The sequence below is a fragment of the Lissotriton helveticus genome, chromosome 1_1 (genome assembly GCF_964261635.1).
Source record: "Lissotriton helveticus chromosome 1_1, aLisHel1.1, whole genome shotgun sequence".
NCBI lineage: Eukaryota > Metazoa > Chordata > Amphibia > Caudata > Salamandridae > Lissotriton > Lissotriton helveticus.
Window position 1 is genome coordinate 210,439,560 of NC_136057.1, and position 15,568 is coordinate 210,455,127.

Sequence of the window (15,568 nt, forward strand, 5' to 3'; positions counted from 1 at the left end):
ATCTGCCCCAGAGCGTTGTGCCAAGGCACAAGGACAATCCAGAGAGGTTAGCGTAGGATTTTCACTTCCGGAAATCCTCCAGTTCGAGTTCCTAAATGAAAACTAAAGCAGAAAAGAAAGCTGCTTAACATGTGTGCTTATTCAATGTGGAGGGTTGAGTACTTGAATAATAAATTTTTATAAAATGCCATTCACGAATTTGAAATATTCTCTAGATGTTGTGACATCCGTATTTATTTTTGGATTACAAATATTAGCAATATATAGTTGGAATTAGCATGGGTTTTTAAATCCCATTTGTGAGCAATGGATACATGGTAGAGCAGTCAACAAAAGCTTTGAAAAAACACCCTTTTTGATCAATTTAGAATCAGAAATAAAAAGACCCAGAAGCACTGTTGTGGTCACTGAATTTTGTTTCTGTATTTAAGAAACAGACATTGGATAAGAGAACTTCTGCTGGTTGATGCATCAGCTTGTGGTTCCGATGGCATTAGTAGGCCTCGCTGAATGGGTAAAAGGGGTGTCCAGCATCCCTAGGAACAGACTGTCCTTCCACCTGTGGAGAAAAAGAAGAGGGAGAGGTTATTTACAGTTCACCCATCTTTGTTCTGAAATCTACAACATTCCGAACCTTCTGCATCGATGTTCTGTATGAGTAAAGGGTACTTCTGCTCCAATTTGGCAAGGAGACATAATTATGTATTAGAGTTATCTTTAACATCTACAATGTGCCTGCGCATGCTGGAATACTCCTGCTAGTCTTTCTGAATGTGAAAAAGGTGCATATTTACTCCAAACATAGGGGTTTATTTACAAGTCCTTTGCGCCGCGGATATGTACACTTTTACCATATTAAAAGTGACACACCACCAGCTCAAGGGGCTTGTAAAAAAGTCCCATAGACTTAACCTACAGTAGTACGTTTCTGACTTTTTCTTCTGGCCGTTTTGTGTACTGGACACAATGTCGCTGTTGTATGAGTGACACCAACTGTGCATTTTCTGAGGTGGGGCTACTTGAGGAGCACCGCACAAGGGGCCTCATTTATGAGGCCTTGCGTCAGTTTTGCGCTTCCGATGCGTCACTTTTTGTGACACATCGGCGGCGTAAAACATGCCTCCTGTTGCGCACTATTTATAAAGTGACGCATTTAAGCAGATGCGTCACTTTTTAAACCCCTGCGCTACATTATACCTGCGTCAGGTATAATGTATGCAGGTGGGGCGTTCCCCCGCAAAAAGCCTCGTAGAAGTGACGCAGTGAAATCTATGACATTTCACTGCGTCACTTCTAGGACACCGTTGCGTCAGAATCTTACGCCTGCCTCACAGCAGGCATAAGACTGACGCAGGCCCTTTCACATGGGGCTTGCCCCATGTGAAAGGACGCATTGCTGGAGTTGCGTCACTTTTGTGACACACTCCAGCAATGCGTCACTTTTGTGCCATACTGTAGTGTAGCTCCTATTTTCCCAATAGGCTCTGCGCATTGGAATAGTACCTACAGCAGTAAAGGCCTAGGCCAGACGTTAACTAGGTCTACTACTGTCGATACTAGACTTAATTTTTGGGTTTGCCAGCTAAGCTCAGAGTTCGCTAGAAACTTTCTCGAATGTTCAAGGAAGGATTAACTTCCCTGATTAGACAAGAAGGGATTTAGTTTCTGACAACCATAGAACATGACAACTTTGCTCTCCCCTAATCAAGAGTCAATCTCGAGAGTCGTGTGAGCACAAGGCAATTATTTTTCTCAGTCAGTACGTGCATTCTTAGTCTCATCAGAATGTAGAGAAAAGGAAGAGACGGGCGTGTTCAATAAAAAGGTGTTATTTATTGATCAGTCTCTTTTCTCGTACAAGAGAAATGGATCGATATTATTGCAATACTTATAGTTAAGTAAAGTGCATACATTAAAAGCAATAGTATAAAATAATACTGTAAAACATTGATATGGTTTCTGAGCCATATGATGTTTAAAATGATTAAAATATATTTACATACACATATACATTTGACTAAACGTACTCAACTGGTGTTTCTAAATACGCCTACCCCGTGTACCTGACCTAAGTCTAATGCGTGGGCGGGAATAGAAAGTTACAGTTTAAGTTAAGTTTGTTTTTGCCAAGTGAATAACTAAGGAATTCTCTGTGAGGGGTTATTCAGTTCTGTACCTGGAAGTTAGGATGAATGAGGAATGGTATCTCTTTCTCTGCTCTCGATATTCCAGGCTGCCTGCGAGGGCTGCCCAGAAGCGCCGGTGCTGGGTCTCTCGGCTTGAGATAGCAGCGCGTCTCTCAGCGCGTCAGGAAGGCGGGGCTGCTGCCAGCGGGGTCTGCTTCTGCTCTCGGCTTCGGCAAGTATGGCTGCTCCGTCTTGTCACCACGCGTGTGTTTGCATAGGGCAAGGTCGGCAATATTTATACCTTAAAGGTGCCGAGATTGACGTAAGGATGGACATAGATACGTCAATAAAGATGTCATACGACTTGCTCGTTAGCACATTCTTTACTAAAGTTCTCTGTGAAATCAAAACAATGGCCGCACGGATTTTCCAGGTTGTCATAGGTTTGATTTGTTATGAGAACGTCGTATGCCTTATCAGGGGCTGGAGGAATGTCGCTTGTCTAATTAGATCTCAAGCGTTATGACCTAATCAGATAACACGTTCCTGTGCCGGAGTGTGACTGCGTCAGATAACGGTATCTGCATCATGGGGTTTTCTTGCCTCATGGGCTGACTGTTAGTTAACTTGATAGTTAGTTTAACCAGAATAGGGTCAGGAATAGGGGGACTGATTCAGAACCTATAGAAATACACGACACCCACTCCACGCTAACTATGGTCATATCTACTAATCTATGCATAGTATAACATAGTACAACATACTATAGAGTATAGTGTATACCTTACCACCCCAAAATACATAAATGCATTTCGAAATTTTCAAATATACAGAAAAATTGCAGTCATATATATTGTATGCACTTAAGCTATGAATTAAATGCAAAAGTAAACACGCATTTTTATGCATTATTGCTTATCGGTATATGAGAAATACACATGAAATGGCTCTTAATATGGCTATACAGAAAGGAAGTCCGAGACCATTTCATCACATAATAAAATATTTGTGAACCTACCAGCGGGCAGCTAAAGTCTATAAAGTATCTAAAAATAGAAATTTTAGTTCTCTAGGAATAGTTTCTTACTTTAAGCAGAAGATCAGTGTCCCGGGAAAAAATATGTAGAAAAATATTTTAAGGGGCATGCTGAAAAAATTGCTGTCCGTGAACTGGAGTGAAATTGTTCATGTGACTTTATTTTTAAAGTTGAAGGCCGAATTCAGGGAACGCCGTGTGCGAGTTTACTCAAAAGTCTCTATTTCTGTTCTGGAGAGAACATCATATCATTCAGGCTTTCGAAAAAACTGTCAACAGCTTCATGGGAAAGTTCCACTAAGTCGGAAATAGGTGTAACCATGCATTCGTGCGCATGATTGTCTCCATTGACATTCTGATTCGCATTGCTGACAGAAGGTCGTACCTGTTCGATGCTGCTTTCATCTTGAACTTCACTACTCTTCAATCGCAGTGGTGAAGATTCCAGGAATGCCGTCATCAGGATTGGCAGCCTTTGAGGGCAGCACAAAGCGTGAACCTTGGTAGGAACCAACAGTGTATCTGCATCCACCGGCGCATCCGATTGTAGCGTCAGACAGGTGTCTAACACGCATTCTTCTCCGCATAGCAGACACCTTAGTACAGGTAAAACACACCTTTGCCACATTGGTCGAAATGATAGAAACCAAGTCATGTTCAGGTCTCTAAGCCGGGAGAGTCCCAGGATTTTTGATATCCGGTCCCGGTATCCAATGGCTAGGATCGTATCTTCCATTGTCGCGAGAGTTTGATCTGTGACATGGGTTGCCATAACGAAAAATAAGGACTAGGAATAGGATTCCTGCAATTAGTCCCAGGATCAGGGGAAGTCCGCCAAAAATCGAATGGACGAAATCTGGAAAAATACCCAGTATGGCTTTGAATGGTGTTAATGCCATCGAAAATACTGTCTTAAATACCTTTGAGACCCCAGTGGTATCAGAAATATTTAAGATTTCGCTTAGGATTTCCGCGAAATGTACGGGGGAATTAGTTGATAATAATGTATGTATCTCTGCAGTCGTCCTTGCGACTTGTAGATCATACGTTTCTTTTGATGACGTGAGCCTTGTAGGCGTCTGAAGAAGCACTGTTTTCATTCTGCTTAAAGTGTCTATTCGAATAGAAGTAATTTTCAAACTGGGCCATGCCCTTGCCTCCCTGTCTGGAAAGGAGCTGGGGAATAAAGAGCGTCCACAGCACTTGACCTTCGCCGTTGTAGTTACTAGATAAGGAGTCCCGGGCATAAGACTGCAACATCTGCGGTCTACAATAAGAATGTAACTCCCATTATAGAGTCTTTGAAAGAATGGTTCTATTTCAGTTGCAGGTGCGCCTTGCTGGTGACATGAAAGGTTGTATGAATTCCCTTCACAGGCTCCATGCAAACTAATTCCGTTACACAGAAGCGTGCCGCTTAGTGACATAGCACAATTGTTGCCACTAAGAAACACTTTCTGTCCTTTATTACTGACACATGCATGTGAATAGGGCAGGTTCCAAGTTGTTTTAAGGTACCCCTTTCCCAATTTCTCGTACATGCCAGCCTGTATATATTTTTGGCAGTATTGAAACCTGAAGGTTGAGATTGGAATATTTATGATTCCGTGTATTATCCATTCACTGACAGGTCGTTCTGACATTGTCATTGGTAATCTTTCTAGTTTTTCAATGCTCAAGATTGTATAATCAGCACCCTTTTGCGCCATACCGATTTGTCTATCAGTAAGGTTAAAGATTTGGAATAGTGACGTTGTGTTGATTAAACGCCAAGGCACATAGCCTGAACGCAGATTTTGTAACGTCCAGCCAAGCTGTACAATGGAACGCAATTGTGACTGACCATGTTGTAATAACAGTAAGTCTTGCGATAATATATCGATTGCTGAAGACACAATGCTGTCCAATGAAAAAATTCTGGAGGACAGAGTCATTAACCCATTGTCCACTACAGAAAGTGATTTTTCCAAATTAATACGGTCAATTTCCCGTATTCTTTCTGCTGTCTCAATTTGAGTAACCTTCCAGGCCTCATTGTATGCTGCATATACAGAGGCTGCTATGAAACGCTTTTGACGCTGTTTGCGTGGTCCCATTATGAAATCACGCAAGTCAGCACCATCAGTAAGTAAAGTTAGGTGTTGCTTTAATTTCAGGCAGTGTGGAAGTCTGTAGCCATTGAAGGCATAATTTGCCCACACTGTAGGTTGTTATTATCCCTGGGTGATGTCTTTGGGGATATCTAGGGTCTGGCCTGGTCATTTTAAAACCCTGTGTTTTATTCAGGAATCTATCTTGACAGTTATTTGTATCTGTGGGCCAGATCAACCATTGTTTCCAATCAGGATGTGTTCTGTTTTGGTTTAATATATGGTTTACGTCTATCTCTTCATCTGTATCAGAGCTATTGCTAAACATTGTTGGCTTTGGGATAGACGGATTATTTAAATCTTTGATTTTGGCTAAGCCAAGACAGGTGGTTTGTTGAACAGTGTCATTTAAAAATATCATTTGTTCTGGGATCATGCAGGCTCTAAACAAAGCTTCTATACCCTGTACTTGCCATTCTTTTGTACCCCAAACACTTTTCAAATCAACATTTTTGTTCCAATAATCAAATCCAAAAGTATTCATTTTTTCAAAGAATGAATCTGAATATATCAATTTTGTGTTGGTTATCATGGTTTTCATCCCTGTCTTGTTTGACAATTTAAAATAAAATGTTTCAGCATTACTTATGTTAAAACCTGAAAAATATGAATATTTGTCATACACGGTTCTAGAGCTCCCTTTTGGAGGTGTAGCGCAATGTTCCCATTGATTATAATTTAAAACCTTTCTAGGTTGTGCAGATTTATGCAAAAAATGGTTACCATAATGGTTATAGCAATACATACTATCATAATTTGTAGAACCTTGCAAATAATCATGTTTTGTAAATTTAGCAGACATTACTAAGTCAGACATCATGTTGTTAATACTCTCGAAGTCCCAATCATCAGCAAATGAGTTTGGTTTTGCAAAGTCACTCAAAGAGATCTTGATTTGGTGTGGATATTTCAGGATCTCGACCGGACCATAAATTTCATAGTCAGTGTTGTCCCAGGCTACCCCACCAGGTATAGGATTGGCTGTGAAGTTGGCTGAAGAAAGTTCTGAAGAAAGTTCTCTTTTCTCGACGTGTGAAGATGTGTGTGGTTTGAGGACCAAGTTGATGTTCTGACTTGCTGTGTCCATTTTAGCATATTTTCCCTCAATGAAGCGTCCCAAAGTAAATACCATGATGAGCCAAAGTATGAGGATAAATGCACCAAAACCCACCCAAAATTCAATCCATGGAGAAACCAGATATGTTTCTTTCAGATGTTTCAAAAGTTCCTTAGCTTTGTCTTTAAAGGATTTTGATGATGGCTGTGTCTTTGATTCACTGAAGCCGTCAGAGGAATCATCGAAGTTGATGAAGTACCCGGATGCAGTTCTGTCAATTGTTCCAATTGCTTCAGGATTTTTGTTCCTTGCATTTTCACTTGGTACTTCAGTATAGATTGGTGTGTCTCTGCTAAATGTCTCTATTTGGGTTTTCAGAGGTCTTAGTTCTATTGCATTGTTGCATAGTCCTTCTTGTTCTTCTGCAGGCGTTTCGAATGTGATGAGCCTTTTTGATAGGACCTCTGTGCTGGTAGCAAACCTTGGTGTTCTGCTACTTATTGGGAGTCCACTTGGCCTACTGTTTGTTATCGGCCACATGTTGTGGTTTTACCAGGTCGATGGATACAACTCGGTTCTCCTTTTTTCCAGCAAGTGGCGGTAGTACAACTGATCTTGTCCCGTTGACAGACAAGACAGGAACTGCTTTTCTGTAAGAAGGCCCAAATTCCTTCTTTACCGCGATCTTCCCTGACTAGATCCCCGACTTTTGGAATCCAGACAGGTCTTGCTGGGACAGGTGGTGATTCTTCAGTGGTTGTTGGCTGTTGTTTCAACTGTATGTTGCTCAGGTCTTTTCTTGTTTTGTTTAAGTCCTGCAAAATAGCCAAACGGTCTTTGACATCAAAGGTTTTTTCTATTACCACTGAAGTCTGACTATCAAGGTCAGAGATCAACATCCTAGTTCCGAATAATAATTCGTACGGACTGAATCCCTTCAGAGAATTTCTTGGCAAGTTATTTAGACTACGTTGGACACTTATTAGATGTTTGACCCACCCAGCTCCCGAACCTAATACCTTTGCCGTTATAGATTGCTTTATGTCACGGTTTTTTCTTTCAACAATTCCGTTCCCCTCAGGGTGAAATGGACAAGAGTACCGCAATTGCACGCCCATGCTGACCATGGCCTCCTTATAAGCCCGAGAGCTAAAAGCAGGACCATTGTCCGAATGCAGAATGCCAATTGCGTATGTGCCGATGAAGACCCGCAAATCTTTTATAACAGTTCTGGCGTCAGCCGTTCGCTGGGGCCACATCCATATGAATCTCGTGCATGAGTCCACTGTGACCAAGATATATTTATAGTTACCATCCCTTTGTAAGGGACCGCAGTGGTCTAGATAAACACAGGCTAATGGTTTATCCGAGATTAGAAGGGGCGTCTGTGCTGGACGTCTCACAGTTGATACTTTCATTTTTTGACATATTTCACATGCTAGAACATAGTTCCTTGTTTGTCTTCTCATTTGTGGCCACCAGTATCTCTGTTTTAATAATGATACAGTGGCTGAGACGCCAGCATGGGTAGAAGCAAGCCCTTCGTGTGCCGCTATTATTAGTCCTAATCTATGTTCCATGTTAGGAATTGCCCTATCCCCCACTCCAGGGATTTGAGCAAAAGGAACATTGTTTTCATCAGTTATGTATGAGTATTTTACTGGAAAGCCTTTAGGGAGTGGTTCTATCGAATCCTTTTCTGAAGCGCTGACAGCTTGTAATATTTCGCTGTCTATTTTTGTTTTTGACCGGGTGACGGCAGCTACGGAAGCCGTTTGCACAGCTGCCTTCGCGGCCTCATCAGCCAATGAATTCCCTGCAACGTGAACGCCATCACGTGAGTCTTTGGTAGTTCTTTTTGTAAAAGAGCTACTTGTTCCCATAGCATTTTATGCTTGATTGTGCCACCTTTCGCATCCTTGAAACCGTTTTGAAGCCAGATCTGCAAGTATTCATTATAAGATTGAACGCAATAATACGAATCGCACACTATGAGTGTGGGGAATTCTCGATCGGTATTTTCAAGCGCCATCTTGAATGCTAGTAGTTCAGCTCGCTGAGCTGTGCAATCTCCTAGAGATTGGGTTTTAGTGAGGGTTGGTTTAAATTTCCCTTCGTGCCAACGACCTTTAACAATCGCGCACGCAGCACTGTAAGCTTGTTTACCCCCTACTGCGGGTTGTGCTGATCCGTCTGTATATATTATACAGCCGTATTGGTCTAGAGGCAGAATTTCGGTCGGCGGAGGACATTCAAATTCATATTGGAGAAATTCTTGTGTTTTTAAGTAAGGATCAAATTCGTACACCACGTCTGTTGCAGCAAGAGAGTTAGCCCATTGTATCCATCTCGGATGGAGTGCTTTAGCATTTGGAATGCTTGCCTTTGTTACCGCCTCTAGGGCTGGTATCGGTGTCACGATTATTATTCGTTTACCTTGTGCCAGGGCTCGTTCTTTTGCTATAGCTGTCTGTGTCGCTGTAAGAATTTTTTCCGTTGGGCTAAATTTCATTTCAGCCTTAGTGTACAAGTGTGATTTGAATGCAATTGGTACCTTTTCTCCTTCATTAGAAGTCAGGTATGTGAATCCGCATCTCCCTGGGATGACTCGAATCACAAGATTGCGTGTGTTATCACGTGTTTCTAATTTTGTTTTAATTAGCATGTCTGTTTGTAAGGATCTCAAAATTTCTGTGTGTGTTTGAGTCCAACTGGATCTTTTAAAGTCTGGTTTAATTAGATCATAAAGGGGTTTGACCCTTTCTGCGTAATTTGCAATGTATGTTCTTCCGAAATTTAGGAAGCCTAGAATTGACTGTAGGTTTTTTAGTGTTTTAGGAGCTTGGATTACGGCACATTTCTCTAGGAAATTGTCTGCCAGGCTTTTACCTTCACTTGATAACTCATATCCTAAGAATAGGACCGTCAGATGGGCAATTCTGGACTTTTTGAAGTTGAATTTGTAACCCTCTGCAGCGAACCCAAGTATTATGGTGTTCACTCTTTTCAAGTGAGTCTCCAAGTCATCATCTGTTAGGTAAATGTCATCAACATAAGATAATGCTTCATCATCATATAGTTGTAGTAATTCTGTTACTCTCGCTGAGAATACCCCCGGGCTGTTCTTGTACCCCTGGGCTAACCGACAGAATTGTTTTTGAGTGCCATTTACTGAGAATGCAGTTAAATATCTGCTCTCTGGTGCTATGTTTTGACAAAAGAATCCATTGGAGATGTCCAAGGTTGTTTTGTATTTTTTGCGCACTATGTTATTCATTAGTGCAGCACTGTGTGAGTTTTGTACTGCAAAGGTTTTGCAACATGTGTTAAGGTGTCGGTAATCCAAAACTAGACGGTACGAATTGTCTGGTTTGGAGACCGGAAACAAAGGATTGTTCATTTGTGAGGTGCAAGTTTCAATCACCCCCTGGTATTCTAGCTGATCTAGTATTTCATTTACTTGTTTTTTAGCTTCTTGCTTAATTGGGTACTGCCTTTGTGCAGTTGGTTGTGATTTTAACTGGATTTTGTGAGGAGGAGAATCCTCATCCCATCCTACATGATTTTTATATAAAGCAGGTGCTAAGGCCACTGCCCACTTTCTAGCAAGTGTGTATTTTTTATGAATCGGTATTTGATTCGAGAAGGCAGGCATAATTACTTCTTCGCCATGAGGGCACTCCCTGACAAACTCTGGTGGCCAGTCTTTTTCAGCTAGAAGGATGTCATAGCCTTTGGAGAGGTTATCCCAAAATAGTCCCCTTATTTTCCTAGTCTTATCTCCCTCTATACGTAATGTTATCTCGTATATCTTGTGGGGCTTGCTAACTCTGGTGTCTGCAGTTTCCACTTGAAGGTATTCATTCGTGTCCACTGTCTCCAGATGATTCATAAGGACTTTGCGAGCTATGCTCACCTCTGCTGCGCTGTCTAGCATTGTCTGAGCCCACTCTCCGTTTTTCAGTTGTGTCCTCAGTATTCTCGGCATTGTTAACTACCTTGATACTGGCTACCTTCTTTTTTGGAAATTGTAATTTCTTTTTTAGCTGAGCAGGTTCCTTGTCTTTGGACTTGGCGTGCTCTTCTGATCGTCCTCTTCTTTCCGATTTCTGCGAGGAATTCTGAAAAGATTGAGAGGGACGTGTATCAATGTCTTGATATCTATCAGGTTTTTTAATATTATCCCTATTTCTAAGGTTATATCTATTCCCAGAGGGGTCACTCTGTGGTGACCTCTGTCTTTGGTTTGGAGATTTCTCTCTTCGCCTCGGAGACCTTCCTCTGGACTGGAATTTCTTTTCTTTAGGATTGGATTGTTTATTTCCATCCCAGTTCTTTTTTGGTGAATTATTATTATTAAAAAATATTTTTTCTGGACTTGTAGTCAGTTGCGGTTTTACTGGTATTCCACCTAGACTATCTCTGCCTAGTTCTTCATAGGATTTTTCTATGATTCTGGCAATTTCAGCTGGTTGGTCTGCTATATCTGTCTCTTTTAACCTCTGGCGGATCGCCACGTTTGCTGCTTCACCTTTTATGTTGGCTAATAATATAGCCGAGACCTGCTTGAAGTCTTTTAGTAATTTCATACCAAGAGTTAAAGCAGGTTCTGGACCGTATTCATCTTGAATTTGTTTTAGCACATCTGGTATTACCGAAATGGATGGAACACCGTGCGTTTTTGTGTAGATGGAAGCAAAGACTGTACCCCAAGTGTCACAGTCCTCAATGTGTGGTGCGATTCCCATTGGGAGACATATAGTCAGAATCCTGTGTTTTTCCAGCAGGGTGGTGTCAGGAAACACCGCCTCTATTTGGGTGATTTTCTGTGCCAACCAGAATGGTATTTGTTCCCGTTTAGCTGGAACTTTACCTAGGCAGGATTGGATGTTCTGTGGTGTAATTTTATTTGTATTCCCCTGGTGAGGGGTCAGCTGTGGAAGTTTAATCGCTGGCTGAATTGTTGAAGTCCGCATTACATACTGAACTAATTGTCTATGAATTTTTAGTAGTTGTTTTAGCTGTATTAATAGCTCTGCTGCAGGCATTCTTTCGATGTCTGGATGTGGTGTGTATCCGGCTAAGACCGGCCCCGTTGCTCCTGGTCTTCCTAAAGGACCGAGCCTTGTAATGTGATTATTATGTTTTAGGGCGCCATCAAATAAGAGCAAATGCTCTTGGAATTTGAGTGGTACTTCCACCTCCTCGAAAGGAGTGTACGTTTCAGGAGGTTCCTCTACTTTGTAATAGTGGAAGTACTTTGTTACAGCATTTGCTGCCGGAAAATGTATCCATGAATAGTATACCTCTGTCTGCCGATATTCGTGTGCCTCAATTACGAATATGACTGTGCCACCTCTAGGTGTCAGTCCATTTTCTATAAGTTTTAAGGTTATAGATCTCCTTTTGATGACCGGAATGAGTATTATATCCGCGTCTGCTGCTTGCATGGTAGCATCAGCATCTGCGAGTTCAGTTGCTAATCTAACTGCCTCTCTTTCATCATCACTCTCTGCCATTTTACCGACAGGAAGCTTATGTCTTTTGTTTGCAGATCAGGTTTCTTATGGAACAAAGATTAGATGCACAATATTTTGGAACTGTTTATCCTTCAACGTTGACTATACCAAGAACCTTACATAGGAGTTCCCTCCTGCGAGGTTTTGGAGGATATAACCTTTCACCCACTCCAGACGTCTTTGGAGTATAATGGGAAAAGGGGTCTGAGTGAGAAAGCACGACTGAGTTACTCTAAATGTCTTACGTTAGTTTTATCGCCCTTTCCAAACACGTTGGGCGCCATGTAGTGTAGCTCCTATTTTCCCAATAGGCTCTGCGCATTGGAATAGTACCTACAGCAGTAAAGGCCTAGGCCAGACGTTAACTAGGTCTACTACTGTCGATACTAGACTTAATTTTTGGGTTTGCCAGCTAAGCTCAGAGTTCGCTAGAAACTTTCTCGAATGTTCAAGGAAGGATTAACTTCCCTGATTAGACAAGAAGGGATTTAGTTTCTGACAACCATAGAACATGACAACTTTGCTCTCCCCTAATCAAGAGTCAATCTCGAGAGTCGTGTGAGCACAAGGCAATTATTTTTCTCAGTCAGTACGTGCATTCTTAGTCTCATCAGAATGTAGAGAAAAGGAAGAGACGGGCGTGTTCAATAAAAAGGTGTTATTTATTGATCAGTCTCTTTTCTCGTACAAGAGAAATGGATCGATATTATTGCAATACTTATAGTTAAGTAAAGTGCATACATTAAAAGCAATAGTATAAAATAATACTGTAAAACATTGATATGGTTTCTGAGCCATATGATGTTTAAAATGATTAAAATATATTTACATACACATATACATTTGACTAAACGTACTCAACTGGTGTTTCTAAATACGCCTACCCCGTGTACCTGACCTAAGTCTAATGCGTGGGCGGGAATAGAAAGTTACAGTTTAAGTTAAGTTTGTTTTTGCCAAGTGAATAACTAAGGAATTCTCTGTGAGGGGTTATTCAGTTCTGTACCTGGAAGTTAGGATGAATGAGGAATGGTATCTCTTTCTCTGCTCTCGATATTCCAGGCTGCCTGCGAGGGCTGCCCAGAAGCGCCGGTGCTGGGTCTCTCGGCTTGAGATAGCAGCGCGTCTCTCAGCGCGTCAGGAAGGCGGGGCTGCTGCCAGCGGGGTCTGCTTCTGCAAGTATGGCTGCTCCGTCTTGTCACCACGCGTGTGTTTGCATAGGGCAAGGTCGGCAATATTTATACCTTAAAGGTGCCGAGATTGACGTAAGGATGGACATAGATACGTCAATAAAGATGTCATACGACTTGCTCGTTAGCACATTCTTTACTAAAGTTCTCTGTGAAATCAAAACAATGGCCGCACGGATTTTCCAGGTTGTCATAGGTTTGATTTGTTATGAGAACGTCGTATGCCTTATCAGGGGCTGGAGGAATGTCGCTTGTCTAATTAGATCTCAAGCGTTATGACCTAATCAGATAACACGTTCCTGTGCCGGAGTGTGACTGCGTCAGATAACGGTATCTGCATCATGGGGGTTTTCTTGCCTCATGGGCTGACTGTTAGTTAACTTGATAGTTAGTTTAACCAGAATAGGGTCAGGAATAGGGGGACTGATTCAGAACCTATAGAAATACACGACAATACAGATATGTCAGAAATGCTGACGTATCTGTAACTCCATGCGACATGATGCGTCATACAGTAAATATGACGCATCAGGTATGTCGCAAGGAGTGTGCACTGAGAAGTGACGCAACGCTGCTTTCACGCAGTGATGCGTCATTTCACATGAATGAGGCCCAAGGAGCCCACTCACTACACGCAGGCATTAGAGGGAGGAACACCAACGATGTGGGTGCGGCATCATGAACCGGTAAGCAGAAATGCAGGGGATGTGCAGATACACGGAAAGGCTTCCTCTTCTTACTTTGGAACTAAGAGGAAAATAGCCTAGAGGGCAGAAGAGACCCAAAAAATTATCCTGCAAAACGTCCGGGGCCCACCTGCGGAACTAGAAAAAAGTAGAGCACCATGTAGGCAGGTAGACCATTAATACTGGCGGTTCGCTAGACCATAGCAGAATTCACAGCTGAATTTACCGTGGCATAGAGCAATTTCAAAAGATGGCTCACATCACCACAGAGAATTAACCTGCGGAGAAAAGAAGTGCCATGGTGAAATCTTCACATGGAGTTCACATGTAACCAGTGCGCACATCTCCTCTGCACTGAGGAGATCTACGAGTACATTTATCAAACTTTCATGCACCACAGCAACCCAACTTGTCGCTGTGTCTAAGGGAAAGGGCAGGAATACAAAATATTTAACATTATACGGCACCTTCCTGTCCTTTACTTGCACTGGTACCTTCTGGGCTGCCTAGTACCAACAGAGACACCTTTGCGCCCTGGTCAAAGGGTGCCTGCATTGTACGCATGATTGTTTTTGTAACAGAAGTTGCTCCTTCCTGCACAAAAACAATCCTCTGAGGCGTTTTCCTCTTTTTGCATATGCTGCAGAATGCAGCCCAAATGGAAAGAGAAATAAAGATATTTCCTGGGAGGCGTGGCATTTTGACGCATTCCTAGGTATAACAGTGTTGGTAAATCTGGAATGGGCCAAAATCCATGGGTGGATGCGTGGGACCACCCAAGCTTTACCCATGGGACACCTCCCTGGGGCAGAGCAACGTCCCGAAAGCGATTTGCACTGCGTTGTGTACTTCAGATTTATCAAATGATACATTTCACTTTAGTGTTGCGTCGCCCTTGCGTGGCACAGGGGCGACACAGCACATTGATAAATTTGCCTGGTAATATGCAAGATTAAGATTAATGTTAAAAAAGCCAGGGCTGGTCCTTCTGTGGCATGCTGTGTTTGTAAAGATACTTAACTGATGAGCAAATGTAATCAATCAAAACCAGATTATTGAGAAATATATGAACTGAAACCCCAAATAAGGCATAAACCCAAATACTTTACATCTCACTGAAGGAGCTTATGCGGCCTTCAAGAAAATACTCAGGGGGAAATGTACAAGGAAGTGGAAGAGAGAGGTGTTAGCCTTTCTGGCTTAACACCTCTCTCCTCCACTTCTGAAATGCAAGGCTGCACCATATTTACAAGGATATGGTGCAACCTTGCGTTTCCCTCTGCAATGGCGCGAAGTTTAGCAACTTCGCAGCAACGCAGGTACCCTTGCACCAGGGTGTCCCTTCCTGCACATAAAAAATCCTAGAAATGTCATTCTGTCACTTTCATGTGTGCTGCTTCATACAGCACACATGAAAGTGACAAAATGGTATTTTAAAAAAAAGTTTGTTTATGTACAGGAAGGGGCACCTCCCTGTTCATAAACAAACCATGTCGTTTTGCTTTTTCCATTGTGCTGCACAAGGCAGCACACATGGAAAAAGCAAAAATGAAAAGAAATAATGCATTTCTCCTGGTTTTGCCATCTTAAAACCAGTTTGTACCTGGTCCTAATCTTGGCACTGCCTCCTATGTACGCCACCCTTGTACATAGGGGGCAGCATCACAATGAATGGGTGTTGCGGTGGAACACCCACCGCAACACCCACTGCCCACCCCTTTTACGCTAATCAGAGCGTGAAAGGGTGCCTTATGTACAAGGCAGCTTTAAGCTACGTTAAGTGGCTGAACATTGCCGTGTACAT

The 15,568-nt window shown here is 42.2% G+C and overlaps 1 protein-coding gene across 2 annotated transcripts in view; it reads right to left on the reverse strand.

Moving 5' to 3' along the window:
* Positions 1-205: 205 nt before the first annotated feature.
* The window catches only part of AKR1A1 (aldo-keto reductase family 1 member A1), a 776,593-nt gene continuing 761,230 nt past the window's right edge, over positions 206-15,568 (reverse strand). For both annotated transcript variants that reach the window (XM_078664963.1, XM_078664890.1), the window contains exon 9: positions 206-559. In XM_078664963.1, the coding sequence (XP_078521089.1) occupies positions 494-559 (66 nt within the window). In that variant the 3' untranslated portion in view covers positions 206-493. The remainder of the gene's footprint in view (positions 560-15,568) is intronic.